Source organism: Pristis pectinata, chromosome 4 (genome assembly GCF_009764475.1).
Source record: "Pristis pectinata isolate sPriPec2 chromosome 4, sPriPec2.1.pri, whole genome shotgun sequence".
Classification (NCBI taxonomy): Eukaryota; Metazoa; Chordata; class Chondrichthyes; order Rhinopristiformes; family Pristidae; genus Pristis; species Pristis pectinata.
In genome coordinates, this window is record NC_067408.1 from 105,574,228 (window position 1) to 105,592,231 (window position 18,004).

At 38.8% G+C, this 18,004-nt stretch overlaps 1 protein-coding gene across 5 annotated transcripts in view; it reads left to right on the plus strand.

The window, feature by feature from the left end:
* dyrk1aa (dual-specificity tyrosine-(Y)-phosphorylation regulated kinase 1A, a) overlaps positions 1–18,004 on the plus strand; it is a 116,143-nt gene that overhangs the window by 62,664 nt on the left and 35,475 nt on the right. For all 5 annotated transcript variants that reach the window (XM_052014233.1, XM_052014236.1, XM_052014238.1 and 2 more), the window contains exons 4-5: positions 555–674; positions 14,392–14,580. In XM_052014233.1, the coding sequence (XP_051870193.1) occupies positions 555–674; positions 14,392–14,580 (309 nt within the window). The remainder of the gene's footprint in view (positions 1–554; positions 675–14,391; positions 14,581–18,004) is intronic.

An 18,004-nucleotide genomic window follows, 5' to 3' on the forward strand; every position in this document is an offset into this window, starting at 1 on the left:
CATCAGAAGGAAAGTTTTTTTTAGGTTTTCTGCAGTTGTTATCTATTTATGCATTTTTGGAGTATGCATTTGATTATTTTTTTAAGTTTGTATTCCAATGTTTCTGGAAAATGGCTCTTAAAATATTTTTGATGTTCAGGTTTTATTTAGATTTCTACTTTTCATTGTCCTTCAAAATAATGCACCCTTTTGAATGTATGGAGAGCACTGTTCCACTTGATGTAGGAGTTATCTAATAAAATGCAATGAATATTTTGAATTTCATCCATTGATTTTTAAGTGTTGATTCTTGGATAGCATCATGATAGTTGGTGAAAGCAATCTCAGTGGTAACTTTCAAGGGAGAATCTACTGCATGCTTGTGAAAGCAAACAATGTAGGCTAGTGGCTGATGCACAAGAGAATTTAAGTCATTCTGGGATGTAAAATTCAGTGATTACAGAAAACTAGTTTGTTAAATCAGGCCGTTCTCTTTATTTCATGGTACTAATGTGCTTTTGTCTTGATGTCAAGGACGATCCTTCAAGTAATACATATTGCTGTATTTGTTACAGGTGATGCCTGATGTTGTCATGTTGCAGCGGCGAATGCCCCAAACTTTCCGTGACCCTATCACTGCTCCACTGAGGAAACTTTCTGTAGATTTGATCAAAACTTACAAACACATTAATGAGGTAAAGTTGTTCCATTTATGAAATGCATTGATAAATTTTGAGTGTATATAGATTTGTTTTGAAATGTTCAATTAATTGGAAGAGGTAATTTTACTTGTGATTAAATCAATTCTTGGATAACAATTTTGAAAGTGCATACAATTGCATTTGATGTTAATTTGTTTTCACAAGCATCTAATTTAATGTATTGACTAGATGTTTTAAAAGTATACAGTATGTGACAGCTCAGTTGTTCATTTTCTACTCTGCAAAGATATATGGTGGACCTGTGATATCTTAATTTACCTTTGTGCTCTTAGGAGTATTTTTCAAACACTTCAGATATTAGAAACTAATTCTGGATTGGCCTTGAATCTCATCAGTCCTTCTGAAATTTGGAAGGGCTATACATCTTAATAATTTTAGATGTGGGGTGCATTATGTCTTGAAGGATTGTTATAGGAGGATCTCCTGCTTCATACTTCAGTGAAGTGTTTCTCTAGTGACTGATCTATTTGACTGGGAGTTTGAGATAGGCAAGGGCAGTATTATTTATTTCTGATTAAAGAAAAGTTATCTCTAGTGCTACTAGAGGTAGAACCTGGATTCTGCTGTTTTTGGGCAAGTGTGAAGGGAACAACACTAAAATAAAATCATTATATGAGAGATGTATACCAAGATGTGTGGGGGGGAAAAGTGAACAGTTAAGTCTGATCCAGAATGAAGTGAGTAGATAGGACAGCACAGCTAGAGGAATAACAGTTTTTGAAGTAAAAATAAAATTTAAGTTTTGCTGGAGTATACAAATAAACAAATGGAAGGTTATAAAAGCAGGAGCAAGTTTTATTTTTATCATATTGTCTGAACAGGACTTCTGTCACTGAATGATTAGTTGATGACGTTGTATTCAAATAGTTCTGGAATGCTCAGATGTAAATGCACAGAGTAAGGTTGGTGACTATAGACTCAGGTGGTCACATGATGCAGTGCCCAGAGGACAAACCTAACTTCGAGGAAAGGAATTGGAAATTGATATTCCTTTTGATTAGTTGCTCAGAAAAGATGAGGAAAAGAAAAGGGAAAAAAAAAATGAGAAACTATAGCAACTCTGCAGGCAATAATATATTTGACGAGATGGAATCTCATTCTGTCCCATTAAACTTAAGGAATAATAAAGGACATTACTAATTTATAAACAGCGTAAAGATCCAGTTGTCTACACTGATAGCACAAAGGAGGTGGTTATGCCAAAAGGATATGAGCAGCTAAGGTTTCAAAGTAAAAGCTACCACAAAAGTATAATAATGCCTAAGACAAATGCACATTCATAATTATCAGAAAATTAAATGACTTAAAGATTGGTGTGGGAGAATTGTGTTTCACTTTGTGGAACACTGACAGCGGTACTGGGAAATGGAGCTATTCTGTTGACACCGGCTTCATTTGAATTGGGCTGCAACCAGCGTCTTTGCAAAATGAATATCTGGAGCTCTGTATAAATTGGGAAATAGGAGGAGGTGGGTTCTGCTGAGGGGAAGTTTAGAAGGATCAATGTGACGGTGCATGGTGAAATAGGTAAGGTTAACCAGAATCTGTCTCAAAGGTACAAAGCATGCAAACGTAGGGGTGGCATGGTAGCTTAGTGGTTAGCGCAACACTATTACAGCACCAGCGATCGGGGTTCTATTCCCGTCGCTGTCTGTAAGGAGTTTGTACGTTCTCCCTGTGTCTGTGTGGGTTCCTTCTGGGTACTCTGGTTTCCTCCCATATGCTAAAGACGTATAGGTAGGTTAACGTGGATTCTGAATGGGTGGTGCAGACTCATTTGGCCAGAAGGGCCTGTTACAGTGTTGTATAAAGAAAGTTTTCAGGGAATATTTTAGAATCGTAATGGGAAAAATGGTGCCGAGACACAATTGAATGCCCTTTATTTGAACGCATGTTGTATTTGTAGCGAGATTGATTAATTAATGGGGCAAATAATTATTTTTATCTAATAACCATTACAGAGATGTGCTTATGAAATGACCAAAGTTGGTAATTAAATATGCCAGATATATTACTGTTTTTAGAAGAGGAAATACAAAATGGGAAATGAGGCACAATTGTTCTAATGTCAGAACATGTGACAAAAGCAGCAAAGAGGCAGGAGCTGAGATCAGAAAACTAAGGAGTAGAAACAGTTTGGGTGACATTAAGAAATAGCAAGGGAAAGCAAACACTGTATATTGACCCTGAATAATGGTGATATTGAGGGCATAGTATAAATAAATTTGAGGTGCATGTAGCGAAAGAAATACAACTGCAGGGTACCCAAATCTGCATATTTACTGGACAAACCAAATTAGTGGAGGATGAATTTGTGGATAATTCATCTATAAAAGATACTTAGCTCAGTATGTTGAGGAATCAATAGGGAACAGTGTATTTTGTATCTCATGTTAAGTGTTAATTGATGATCTGGTAGATGAGGGGCATTTAGGGATCAGTGGTCATAATATGATAGAATATAAAATCAAGATTGAAAGCGCTTTAGTTAAATCTGAATAAAGGAAATTGAGGACTTGAGATGCAGGTTGACTGTGCTAGATTGCTTTTATCTCATACCTTATAATAGTTTCTCAATGAGGTTAATAGTTAAAGAATTAATACATTGTTTACAAGTAATATATCTTTTTATACCCTTTAAAGCAAAAACACCCAACAAGGGAAGTAGTCCAGCTTTAGCTATCAAGCGGAGTTGAAGGTTGCAGTAGACCATATAAAACATTACCAAAAATAGTAGTTGATCTGAAGATTGGGGGAAATTTTAGAATTCAGTTAAGGAGAGGTAAGGCATTGTAAAAGGGAAGTAGAATGTGAGAAATGTGTAACGAGAAAGATGAAACCACTCCATTGATATTTAAAATGGGTAAAGATCAGCTGATGTTAATCCGGGTCCCTCAGATGCAAAAAAAATTAATTGGACAATAAGCAAAAGGCAGAGAAATTAAACAATTATTTTGTCTATCTTTACGGGAAAAAATGCGTAAAACCTGCCAAATATAGTGGAGAATTTCATTGAATGCGGAGCTCAAAGAAATTACCATTTCTTTTTAGGAAAAAGCATTAGGAAATTAATGTGACTGAAAGCTGATTTTAAAAAAACCCATTACCTCTGGACCTGCATCCTCAAGATTTGAAAGAGGTAGTCATGGAGAAGGTGAATGTATTGTCTCCTTCCAAAATTTTGGGTTGCAGAATGGCTCCTACAATTACGAAGGTAGCAAATATAACGAGACTATTTCAGAAAGAGGAGGGGGAAAACAAGGAACTATGAATCAGTTAACCTGATGTAAGTAGTGGCAAAATAATATTAATCAATTGGTAACAGAGCAGTTAGAAAATAATAACAGGATTCAGCAGAGTTGCCATGGATTTTTGAAAGGGAACTGAAGTTTATCACATTGGTTACATTTTTTTGAAGTTGTAACGAGCAGAAAAGTTAAGGAAAACTGACAATATAGTGTATTTGGAGTTTCAGAAGGCATTTAATGTAGAAAATTGAAATACATGATCTTGGGGGTAATATACTAGTGTGGAATAAGGATAAGTTAACAGACAGAAACCAGTTTAATGCGTCATTTTTGGGAACACTATGAGGTATGGGGATGATGAAGAAATAAGGGAATATAGACGGGTAAAGAGAATGGATGAGGATATGGCAGGTGGAATATAATGTGGGAAAATGTATAGAAAAATGGTCATCCACTTGGGAAAAAAAGAGAGAGGCAGAATATTTTTTAAATGATGAGAGATTGAAAAGGGTTTGTATTCAGAGGGACCTGAATGTCTTTATACATGAATCACTGAAAAGTAGCGTGCAGCTACAGTGAGCAATTAGGAAGGCAAGTAGTAGAGTCTTTTGTCATAAAGCAAGGAAATGGGCCCTTCCCACCACGTCTATGTACTATATTTAAATACACGTAGCATTAGGAATAAAGTAGATGACCTAGTGGCACAACTACAGGTTAATAAATACGACATTGTGGCAATCACCGAGTCATGGCTTTATGATGGATGTGATTGGGAACTGAATGTCCAGGGGTACACAGTGTATAGGAAGGATAGATGGGTAGGCAGAGGGAGAAGTGTGGCCATGATGGTTAGTAGTGATATAAAATCAATAGAAAGGAAGGACATTGGGTCAGAAGAGGTGGAATCCTTATGGGTGGAGCTAAGAAATGGCAAGGGTAAAAGGACAATAGTAGCAGTTATATATAGGCCCCCAAATAGCAGTCAGGAAGTGGACGATAAGTTGCAGTTTGAGATAGAAAAAGCGTGCCAGAGTGACAATGTGAAGATAATTATGGGGGATTTTAACTTGAAGGTGGACTGGGAAATCCAGCAAGGCAGTGGAACTCAGGAGAGTGAGTTTGTGGGATGTCTACGGGACGGTTTTTTGGAGCAACTTGTTGATGAGCCCACCAGGGGATCGGCTGTTTTGGATTGGGTGCTGTGTAATGAACCGCAGGTGATTAGGGAACTAAAGGTAAAGGAACCATTGGGAACTGGTGATCACAATATGATTGAGTTCACTTTCAAATTTGAGAAGGAGAAGCTGATAACTGGTGTATCGATATTTCAGTGGAACAAAGGAAATTACAATGGTATGAGAGAGGAGTTGGCCCAAGTTGATTGGAAGAGTAAGCTAGCTGGAGGGATGGCAGAGGAGAAATGGAAGGAATTTCTACAAGAAATAAGGAAAATGCAGGATAGATATATTCCAAGAAAAAAGGTTTTGAATGGAAAAAAGGCACAAATGTGGATAATGAGAGAGGTGAAGGCTAAAATAAAAGCAAATGGGAGGGCGTACAAGGAAGCAAAAATTAGTGGGAAAACAGAAGACTGGGAAACTTTTAAAAACCTGCAGAAAGAAACTAAGAAGGTCGTTAGGAAAGAAAAGATGAATTATGAAAGGAAGTTGGCAGATAACAGTAAGGATACTAAGTTTTTTTAAATATATAAGGAGTAAAAGACAGACACGGGTTGATATAGGACCAATTGATAACAGCGCGGGAGAGATTATAATGGATGATAAAGAGATGGCAGAGGAACTGAATGAGTATTTTGCATCCGTCTTCACTGTGGAGGACATCAGCAATGTGCCGGTTAGTCAGGAGTCTCACGGAATGGAACTGAGTTCAGTTAAGATTACTAGAGAGAAGGTGCTCGGAAAACTGAATGGGCTAAAGATTGATAAGTCTCCCGGACCTGATGAGGTGCATCCCCGGGTTCTGAAGGAGGTGGCTTTAGAGATTGCAGAGGCATTGGTGATAATTTTCCAGGAATCGATAGACTCTGGCATGGTTCTGGAGGAGGGGAGGGTCGCAAATGTAGTTCTGCTGTATAAGAAAGGTGGGAGGCAGCATAAAAGAAATTACAGACCTATTAGTCTGACGTCAGTGGTGGGAGAGTTACTGGAATCTATCCTCACAGATGGGGTTATGGAATACCTAGAGGTGCAAGGCAAGATAGGTCCTAGCCAACATGGTTTTGTGAAGGGAAGATCCTGCCTGACCAACCTATTGGAGTTTTTTTGAAGAAATCACAGGTAGGGTGGATAAGGGAGAGGCGGTAGATGTTGTGTATTTAGACTTTCAAAAGGCCTTCAACAAGGTGCCGCATAAGAGACTGATTAATAGGATGAGAGGTCATGGAATTACAGGTAGGATAACAGAATGGGTGGAGCATTGGCTGGTTGGCAGGAAGCAAAGGGTGGAAATAAAAGGATCTTGTTCTGGTTGGCTACCGGTTACTAGTGGTGTTCCGCAGGGGTCGGTGTTGGGGCCGCTTCTTTTTACCTTGTACCTTAACGATTTGGATGATGGAGTAAATGGTTTTGTGGCTAAGTTTGCGGATGACACCAAGATAGGTGGAGGAGTAGGGAGTATTGAGGAGACAGGAAGGTTGCAGAGAGACCTAGATAGTTTAGGAGAATGGGCAAGGAAATGGCAGATGAGATTCAATGTTGAGAAATGTGCAGTTGTACACTTTGGAAACAGAAATAAGCAGGCAGATTATTATCTAGAAGGAGAGAAGATTCAAAGTACAGAAGTACAAAGGGACTTGGGGGTACTCGTGCAGGATACCTGAAAGATTAACCACCAGGTCGGATCGGCAGTAAAGAAAGCGAATGCTATGTTGGCATTCATTTCGAGAGATATAGTGTATAAAAGTAAGGAAGTGTTGATGAGGCTCTACGGGGCAATAGTGAGGCCTCATTTGGAATACTGTGCACAGTTTTGGGCCCCATATCTTAGGAAGGATGTGCTGATGTTGGAGAGGGTTCAGAGGAGATCTACGAGGATGATTCCCGGAATGAAAGGGCTTACGTATTATGAATGTTTATCGGCTCTTGGACTGTACTCACTGGAGTACGGAAGAATGAGAGGGGACCTCATAGAGACATTTAAAATATTGAAAGGACTGGACAGAGTAGATGTGGTCAAGCTGTTTCCCTCGGTGGGTGAGTCCAGGACCAGAGGGCACAATCTTAGAATTAGAGGGTACAGTTTCAAAACAGAGATGAGGAGAAATTTCTTTAGCCAGAGGGTGGTTAATTTGTGGAATTCCTTGCTAGGTACAGCAGTGGAGGCCAGATCATTGGAGGCATTTAAGGAAGAGATAGATAGATATCTAAATAGTCGGGGTATCAAGGGATATGGGCATAAGGCCGGAAATTGGGATTAGAACAGTTTTTTTCCTCCTTCCCCCCCATTTCTCATTTTTTTCTTTTTTCCCTTTTCCTTGGAGCAGACTTGATGGGCTGAATGGCCTACTTCTGCTCCCTTGTGATCTTGTGATGTCAGCCATCAGCTTCCTGTTGTCAGGTGCTCATCTAAATACTGAAATATTATGAGAGTGCCTGCCTCCTGTACCTGCTCAGGCAGTTCCAGGTTTCAACCATCCTCGGGGCGAAAAACATTTCTTCCTCAAATGCCCTCTAAATCTCCTACCTCAGACCTATGCCCTCTGATGATAGACATCTCTGCTCAGTGGAAAGATTTCTCATTATCTATCCTATCTATGCCTTTCACAATTTTGTATACCTATATCGGGTCCCCTAAAGAAACAAACACAGCCTATCCTGTGTCTCCAAATAGCTGAAACATTGCATCCCAGATAATATGCTGGTGAATCTCCTCTGTGCTCTCTCCTGGCATCCTTTCCATTGCGTAGCAACCAGAACTGCACACTCCAAACTACACATAGATGAACTAATATTTTATAAAGTTGTACCATCATCTTGCTCTCTTAGAGTCCATGCTCAAGCAAGTATTCCATATGCCTTCTTTCACTGCTTTATCTATCTTGCTGCTGCTCCTACCTTCAGGGATCCTTCTTACACCAAGGCCCGTCGTCTTCAATACTATCAATGGACTTATCATTCACTGCATATATCCAAACCTTGCTAGTCATCCCAAAATGCATCACCTCACATTTTTCAGGATTAAGTTCCATCTGCCACTTCTCTACTCATCTTACCAACTCATCAATATTTTTTAACTGAAAACTATCCTGCTCACTACCCACACACCATCAATCTGTGATCTTGCAAACCATGTCTCTATGTTTACATTCCAGACCATCAATGCATGTAACAAATAGCAAGGACCTCGGGAACAATGCCTGCAGTTTATCACTGATTGCAATCTTCTGATGGCAAAAATAGCCAAGTCAATTTCAGATCCAGTTTGACAATGTGCCCTGGATCCAATGGACTCCATTCTTTTGAACGAGTCTTCCACGTGGGATCTTATCAAAAGCCTTAGTGCTGATAATATCAACTATACAGAAGCACTTTGTCACCTCCTTGCAAAATTCATTTAAATCAATTGTACAAGATCTCCCCTATCTTTCTCTGATCAATTCTGCCTTTCCAACTGTAGATTAATTCTGACCCTTAGAAGTTTTTCCAATGACTTCCCTACCACTGATGGTAGACTTGCAGGCCTGTAGTATCCTAGCTTGTCCCTGCTGCTCTTAAATAAAGGTATCACGTTTGCTGCCCTTCAGTCTTCTGGCACCTCACCTTTGACCATCTAAGATTTAAAAATAACTGAGCCCCAGCAATCTCCTCCCTTGTCTTCAATAATGGCCTGAGATGAATCTCATCAGGCCCTGGGGATTTAACCACCTTTAAGCCCACTGAGACATCTAAAACCTCCTTAATGGTAATTTGTTATAGGATTTCAGCACCCCCTGTCTGAATTCTCCAACTACTGTGTCCTCAATGAATATAAATGAGAAATATTCATTTAAGACATCACCTACAATCTCTCAGATTGCCCCTTTGGTGCCTCATGTGCTCTGCTCTTTCCCTGTTACCTCTTGCCCACAATCGATTTATAAAATGCCTTGGGATTTTCCTTAATCTTGTCTGCTACCGATAGATATCTTGTGCTACCTATTGTGTCCTCCTAATTTTTAAGTGCCCTCTATTATTTCTCTACTCCTATCAGGGTTAATCTAATTGAGTTGAGAAGTGATCTAGCATATGTGATTTGAAATCAAAAATTGGAAGGTAAAAGTATGGAAGCTTTCACAGAATAATTGGTTTATTATTGTCACATGTACCAAGGCAGAGTGAAAAACTTTGTTTTGGATGCCTTGGATACAGATCATTTCATTACAACAATGCACTGAGGTAGTACAAGGGAAAACAATAATAGAGGGCAGAATAAAGTGCTACAGTTACAGAGAGAGTGCAGTGCAGGCAGACAATAAGCCTCACATCAGAAAAACAACAATCTGGGTCAAAATTAATTGACATTTGTAAAATATGACCAGATAAATGTCAACAAGGAGTTAAAGGCAGATTGTGTTGGAGATGCTAAAGTTCTTGATAAAAGTTATGGAGGGAGGTAGTTAGACTTTTAAATTTGTTTAACAGAGTACCATTATAAATTTGTCAGCAAAGTTAAAGACCATGGATTTAAACTAACTGTAGCTGTATGGGAGATTTAAAGTGGCAAAGGAATCAGATCTGCCTACTTCTATAGTCTCAATTCAATTTACCAGTTTGTTTGTACTGCCTCTTCATATTCTTTCTGCCAAAATACAATAATTCTCATATTTATGCACGAAATTTCAACAGCCATGTGTCAGGCCATATTACCAGTCCATGATAGTCTATCAGTCAGTATCTTCCTAAATGACTACACTCTGGGATCTGGAATATGCTGCTTGAAAGGGTGATAGAAGTAGGCCTTATGGTACAATTCAACAGAGAGCTGGGTAAGTATTTAAGTTAATAAATTACAGAATCATGGTCAGAGCTAGAATCTGGCATCAGTTACATAGTTGTACTTGGAGCTGTCACAAACACAGAGCTGAGTAGCCCTGTTTGTGATTTATGAATGTAAACCATATTAAACTGTTTATTCGAATGAACACTTTGGAAGCTTTTTGTAGGATGGCCAAAGTAGTAATTTGTGCATGACAAAATTATTTTTATATATCGTTTTTTTATATGTAAATACTGTAAACTGGTCATAAATCAGTGTAATGTTCCCAAAAGCCTAATCAAACACATGTTTTTGATGTTCCTACTTCAGAAGAAAGTCATTATGGCTTTATTTACCCTTTTACTTGATCTTTAATGCTGTGAGCCACATGTAGTTTTTACAAGTGTAGCTTTGATCATCTTTGGGTGTAAGGAGATGTAGTTCATTTGTGATGAGTTCTGTGGAGGAAAAAAATGTTTAAAACATCAATTGTTAAGTTGTCCACACAAGTAACTTAAGACATCAGAGTTATGATCAAAAGTTATAGTAAAATAGGTCTGAAGTAGTATGGTTAGAAGCTTGTAATATTCTGGTTCTGAGGACTAAAAATGGCATTGATTAACTACTACATGATGTTGATAATGACAAAAGAGTTTGTGTTATTAAAATACACAAAGCAAATGCAATTAATTATATGGACTGAGATGGTTTCTTATGTAACTATTATAATGATGCATTTTAGAGCTTCCCCTTAGCCCAGTTGATTAGAGGGTTATCAGTGTAGTACCAATCTACGCTGATTTAAAAACATCCAAGGTTCGGTTCCAACTCACTCCAGTAATAGATAATGTCAGCTGAGGTATCACTGTTGCTTTAATGCACTAGATCATCATCAACATATTTCTGCAGTGCCTTTAACATCACAAGATGTTCTAAGGTGCTATACTGGAAAGTTAGCAAGCAAAACAGTCACATGAGGTATTAACTTGTCAAGTGGTATATCTTAAGGCACATTTTAAAGGAGGAGAATGAGTAAAAGATTTAAGAAGGGAATTCTAAGCTTTGGGTGTTGACTATTTAAAGGGAATGTTCTGAAAGTCATGCAACAAAGTGGAGAAAATTATTTCAATGGTGATCAAAATGTCGTGTTCTGAGGAGTGTAGATTTCCCAAAGGATTATAGGCCTACAGAAGATGTGTGTGTTCTTGCTGAGGGCTATGAGGATCTGGCACAGAGTAGTAGTTGAGCTGGGAGCAAGCACAGGATTGATGAATGTAAGGAACTTCAGGATACAGGAGGCAAAATTTTGCATGAGTTTGTTTGCTCGGGGTGGAATGAGAAAGGTTTGCCAGGGATGAGCTGAAGTAATCATGGCAAATGAGCTGAGGTAGGCAGAGTCGTACAGCGAGATGGAAATATGGAATATGATGGTGTGTGTTTGTAGTCTGAAACTCATCATGGAGTTGATTATGAGTTTGATGTCATTTTCAGGTAGATGAGAGAGAGGGAATCTTTGGGTAGGCAGTGCTGTTTGTAATTGGGAGTGAGGACAATCTTATCAATATTTATTTATGGGTGATGTTGTCAAGCACCAATGTATAGCTGAGAAATCAGGAGCCAAGAGTAGGTTCTTGGGTAACACCAAACAATGGGAAATTGTTGGAGGAGGCATGTGTCATCAATTAAGCTGAAGGCTAAAGAGAAGGCAAGGGATCTTTGTTGCAATCAGAAATTAAGAGATTTGCTGCAAGAGTTGTTTCTATGGTATGGCTGGGTGAAAACCTGATTGGAGGGATCAAACAGTGTGACTGGAAAGGGAGACATAGGTTTGCAGGCTACAATGTCTTTGAAGAAATGGGAAAATGATCGAGGAATTAAGAATATTTTTGTGGGGAGTAATGAAGGTTGATTTGAAGGGATTTAGAACATTTGGGTGAGCAGTAAAGATTTTGTTCTGGAGAGGGGCTTTTTAAAAACCTTTTACTCCATTGTGGTTGGTTTAAAGAACCTCTAGCCTTTGTCTCTTCTATTGCTTGTGTCCTATTCCTTGGAACCTCAGCTCATCTAAAGTTGACAGCCTTATTCTAGACAGGAGTTGTATACTTGCTTATTTTCCATCTGGTGTTCACTGAGAGAGTGAAGGGAGTATTGGAAATGAGGAAATTATACTGATTTTTATTTAAACCGGTTGGGTTTCAGGCAATTGTTTGGACATGGGTGTATAGTTGGACATCAATGTATGCAGTAAAATTTCAAAGTTAGCAGCTGACACCAAGACTTGAAGCGTAGTAAACAATGAGCATAGCATTAGAGTGCAAAAGAACATTGATTGTCAGACTGGGCAGACAAAGACATGAAATTTATTGGATGTAATAAGTAAGTATGAAGAATGAGGAAAGATCATTGACTAAATGTCCCCATTCCTATAACTGGGAGATCTGGGGGCATAAGGCTCTGCAACTTCCCAGATGTGAAGTTTTCCAAATGTCTGGAAAGAGCAGATGGTAAAGCATATAGAATACTAGACTTCATAAATTATAGCATGGGGCGGCACGGTAGCGTAGCGGTTAGCGTGACGCTATTACAGCGCCAGCGATCGGGGTTCGATTCCCGTCGCTGTCTGTAAGGAGTTTGTACATTCTCCCATGTCTGTGTGGGTTTCCTTCGGGTGCTCTGGTTTCCTCCCACATTCCAAAGACGTACGGGTAGGTTAATATGGGTTTAAAATGGGCGGCGTGGACTCGTTGGGCCAGAAGGGCCTGTTACCACGCTGTAAATAAAATTTTTAAAAAATTTAAAATTTAACTTTAAAAAAAAAACGGGCAAATTAGGCTATGAAATGGGAATTTGTATAATTCTGTTAATCACACTGAAGGAAGGGGTATGAGCGTCTTGAAGGAAGGGGTATGAGCGTCTTAGAGTAAGTGCTGAATAGATTTACAAAAATGACTCCAGGAACAAGGATTTCAGCTACAGGGTTAGGATTGGAGAAGCTGGAGCTCCTGTCCTATGGAGCACTGAAGGCCAAGAAATAATTTGGGGGGAATGGGGATTACTGTACAAGATCATGATATGCTTAGATCCAGCAGACACAGATTCACAAGTACTGAGCCAAACATACAGAATGTATGTAAGGCAAAAACTTTCTAATGCAGATGACGATGATGATCTGGAACCTTGCCTGTAAAGGTGGTGGAAACAGTCAAACAGTGCTTTGAAAATGGAAATTGGACAGGCACTATACTGAAGGCCCACAGGAAAAGACCAGGATAATAGGACTGATTATCAAAATGGGTATATCAATTGAACTAATTAATGGGATTGAAGGGGTTGCTGTGCAGGAAGACAACATAGATTTGATGGGCTAAACAGCTTCTTTCTTTGCTGTAATTATTTCATACTGCTGCAGTTTAGATTGCTCTGTGCAGTACTTGTGCTCACCACGAAAAGGTAGTTTTCTATAAATCAAAACTTTGCCTTCCAAGTGGGAGGAATGGGATGAATTACACCTTGGATTTGTTCCTTTTACTGCTGGATGATTCCAAATGTTATGGCTGCCTGTAGAATGTTCCTGATCTCTCCAATAAAATTGCTGACTTGATTTCAACGTGTATGTTAGGACTGGACTTCATACATTAAACTGATTTGAGACCAAAAGTATCTTGGGGTCTATTCAGGTTTTTGACTTCAACTGTAAGACATGGGTATGAGGCATCATAAAATTTGGTTTTGCTGCAGTGACTTAATGCCGCTCACGACAACACCAGGACCTTTCATATTGTTGTTAATTTTAAGACAGTGAGGCGGACTTACAAAAAATGCATCTGCCTCCTTTAGTCACAGACTTGTACATGTTGTCTGAGAAATTAAGTTAATTTTTTTTGCTCCCAAGATATAAGCAATATGCATCTATCCTTATAACCAAGAATGATACTTCAGACCATACTAGAAACCCTCCAGGAGAGATTTAACAGAAGTCACTTGGTTTGACAACCACATGTACTTCCTTTAGAGTTGCATCTTTGTGCTTTTCACAGGATCTGGAATTAAAAGGACCAACCATATAACAACAAAAGCATTGAAAAATGTAATTTTTTTTAAAAACTGATGTTACTATTCATATTGAAAATACGGCAGGCATGTTTACACTTGAATGAAACAAATTTCCCTTTGTCATACACTGAATATTATATGAGAGGGTTTAGCATTGTCATTACAGCCATTGGATTTAGTTTCTGCAAACAATTCCTGCCTTTTGCTGTTTTGTTTTTTGCACAAATAAATTGCATTGTGTAAAGTTTAATTGCACATTTGTAAATGCATAAGATGGGTAAGTAAACTACATCCAACTTGGCATGGGAGGAAGCAAAGCACTCAGCCTTTGAAGAACTTGGGTCCTTTTTGGATAGTCAACAGATGCTTTGGTCTAAACGGTACAAGTTTTTAAGTGATTTTTGTTTATCTTTCAGGTATACTATGCAAAAAAGAAAAGACGGCACCAACAGGGTCAAGGAGATGATTCCAGTCACAAGAAGGAAAGAAAAGTCTATAATGATGGCTATGATGATGACAACTATGACTACATAGTGAAGAATGGGGAAAAGTGGATGGACCGCTATGAAATTGACTCCTTAATTGGGAAAGGGTCTTTTGGACAGGTTGGTGTTGATTTTATGGGCAAACTAATTGGGTTTTAGATGAAATATAGATTAAAGTAATTTCATTCATTAGTGATGAGAAGCTTGCAAGTTGTATTCATGTACCATAGGTTGCCTCCTTTACTCCCAGGTAATCATCCTGATCCTTAAAACAGTAAAACTCTGGGATTTCTGAATAGCAGATTATCAAAGGTTCACATCCTTGTTTACCAGATGATCTTTGCCACACTTCTTTTAGGCTCACTGGGACCCCAGTTCCCATGTTCCCATTAAATTTAAAATGAAAACAGAAAACGCTGGAAATACTCAGCTGGCCAGGCTGCATCTGTGGGAACAGAAACAAATAAAGTTTCAGGTGCAAGGGCTGCTAGGGATTTTCATCATTTTCATTTTTTTATTTTACATTTCTAGCATCTGTAGTTTATTTTTACTGCCTTTAGATTTAGTGGGTTCATTGGAAAAGTTATCAAAATACTGAATTCAAAGTATTTTGCGGTATCAATAGGAATAACATCCAATAGTCTATAAAATCTGCCAGACCTGCACCACTGAAATCCCAGAGGTTTTTATTTTGTTCATTCATTCAAGGATGAGGGCTTCGCAGGCTGAGCCAGCATTTAATTGCCCATCTCTAATTCCCCTTGAGAAGGTGCTGGTGAGCTGCCACCTTGAACCACTGCAGTTCTTATGGTGTGGGTATACCCACAATACTGTTGGGGAGTTCCCGGATTTCGACCCAGTGATGATGAAGAATGGCAATATAGTCAGGATGGTGTTTGGAGGGCAACTTGCAGGTAGTGGTTTTTCCAGCTGCAAGTTGTCCTCCAAGCTGCTAGAGGTTATGGATTTGTACGGTGCTGTCTAAGGAGTCTTGGTGAGTTGCTGCAGAGCATCCTGTAGGTGGTACAAATTGCTACTGTGCATTGGTAGTAGTGGAGTAGATGGTGTGCTGCTGCCATGTCCTGTATGGTGTGGAGTTTGCTGGATTATTAGAGTTTTGCTATAGTTAAAAATATATTTTGTACAAATTTGTAATAATATTATACCTTCCCATCCATCAGTTTTTGAATGGAAACAATAGCCAGTTTTAAATGATTCTTGTTACTTGTGATATTTACCAGTTCACTTGTGTTTTAAAATGTAGGAGTTTTACTTAAAATGCTGAGCAGCTGCTTTCATAGAAATTTATGATGCAGGAGGAGGCCATTTGGCCCATGTTGCCCAATGACAGCCAAAAATAGTCTTGAAGTTGATCCCACTTCTGTTTTGGGTCTTTGAACATAGAACATTACAGCACAGTAGAGGACCTTTGGACCACAATGTGTGCTGACATTTTATCCTGCTCTAATATCTATCTAACCCTTCCCTCCCACATAATCCTCCATTTCTCTATCATTCATGTGGCTATCTAAGAGTTTCTTAAATGTACCTAATGTATCTGCTTCCACAACCTCTGCTGGCAGTGCATTCCATGCACCTACCACTCTGTGTTTTTTAAAAAAAAAAGAACTTACCTCTGACATTCCCCCTTATACCTTCCTCCAATCACCTTAAAATTGTGGACCCTCGTGTTAGCCATTTTCGTCCTGGGAAAAAGTCTCTGACTGTCCACTCGATCTATGTCTCTTATCATCTTGTAGACCTCTATCAAATCACCTCTCATCATACTCGTCTCCAAAGAGAAAAGCCCTAACTCTTTCAATCTATCCTCATAAGACATGCTCTCCAATCCAGGCAGCATCCTGGTAAATTTCCTCTGCACCCTCTTAAGCTTTCACATCCTTCCCATAATGAGGCGACCTGAACTGAACACAATTCTCCAAGTGTGGCCTAACCTGGGTTCTATAGAGCTGCAACATTACCTCATGGCTCTTGAACTCAATACCCTGACTAATGACGGCCAACACACCATATGCCTTCTTAACCCTATCGACCTGCGTGGCAACTTTGAGTCTTGCAGATTATTTCTCAGACTTAGTCCCTTTTTGGATACATATGCTCAATGTAAAAGAGTAACTAAAAGCAAGGAAACATTTTCACCTTTCCTAATTCCTGTCGATATGAATTACTATTTGATATAAATGTTTCTTTGAATCTCTTAATTTCCAGTTTAAAAATTCTAATGGTCTTACAATGTAAATTGCCTTTAAAAGTCTTGACTTTAGGGCCAGTTTTAGCTCATCACAGTGAAGACGTAGTACTACTTTGTGTTCTATCTATACTCTCAGCTGAATACCTTTTCGGATGCTTGACATTTACTGCTTTGGATGTGTGATATGAACTGCAGGAAATCATGTTATGCATTAGTGGTATTTAACCTGAACCTCTTGACTTTGTTAATCTTTTACTTTTCAATATCCATGAAGTGGCCATAGGCCAGAGAAAAAGATCTTTCCCTAGTGTTAAAGTTTTTGATAATGACTGGAAAATTCTTGGAATAAAGATTTTGCAGAACCACAGGTTGGAACAGGCTAGGGGGCCATTTGGTTCATGGAGTCCATGTTGACTCTTCTTAAGTCTAATTGAGTTTCTTACTCCCCGTCCACTCCCATTGCCTTGCAGATTTTTTTCCTTTCAAGTATATACTGAGTTCCCTTTTGAACACTACCACTCCCATTTTGAAATATTTTGCCCTTTTGCCAATTACCTTCATTGAAATGTTTGACCATACCACTATTGCAAAGATGTTTTTCTCCTCCTACTGTCTATTTGCTTTGTGATTTTTCCCATCTTGCCCTCCAACCCAAGGTGAGCAACCCCACCTTCTCCATTTGGTCCAAGTAATTAAATTACCTTCTCCTGGGGATAAGAAGAATGACCTTTGCAGAAAAGATGTTGTCTTAAAATGTGATGTTAAGTATTGGAGACAGTACTCCAGTTGTGACCGACCAATTGTTTTATAACTGTAAATTCTTGTCATTGTACTCCATAACTCTATTTATAATGTCCAGGATACCATGTGCTGTTTTTAAACCATTTTCTCAACCTGACCAGCTTTCAGTTATTTATATGCAAATATCCCAAGATCTCCATTGGTGAATTATGCCTTCTATTTTATTGTTTTTTATTGTTCCTCCTACCAAAATATAATGTCAAGCATTTTTCTGCATTCAATTTCGTCTGCCACGTGGTCGTCCATTCCACCCAGCCTGTCTCTCTCTTCAAAATCTTTTATTGTCCTCAGTTCACCATGCCTCCAAGTTTTGTATCATCTGCAAAATTGAAAATTATGCTCAAAGTGCACTCAAATCCGAGCCATTAATATATTTCAAGAAAAGTAATGGTCCTAGTACTGAACTCTGGGACATCTCACTATGCAAATCCCTCCAATCCATTGAAATAACTACTCACCACTATGTTTCTTTTTACTTGATCTCTTATATTCAATGTGCTTCAATCTTGATGACAAGCCTGTTTGAAATCT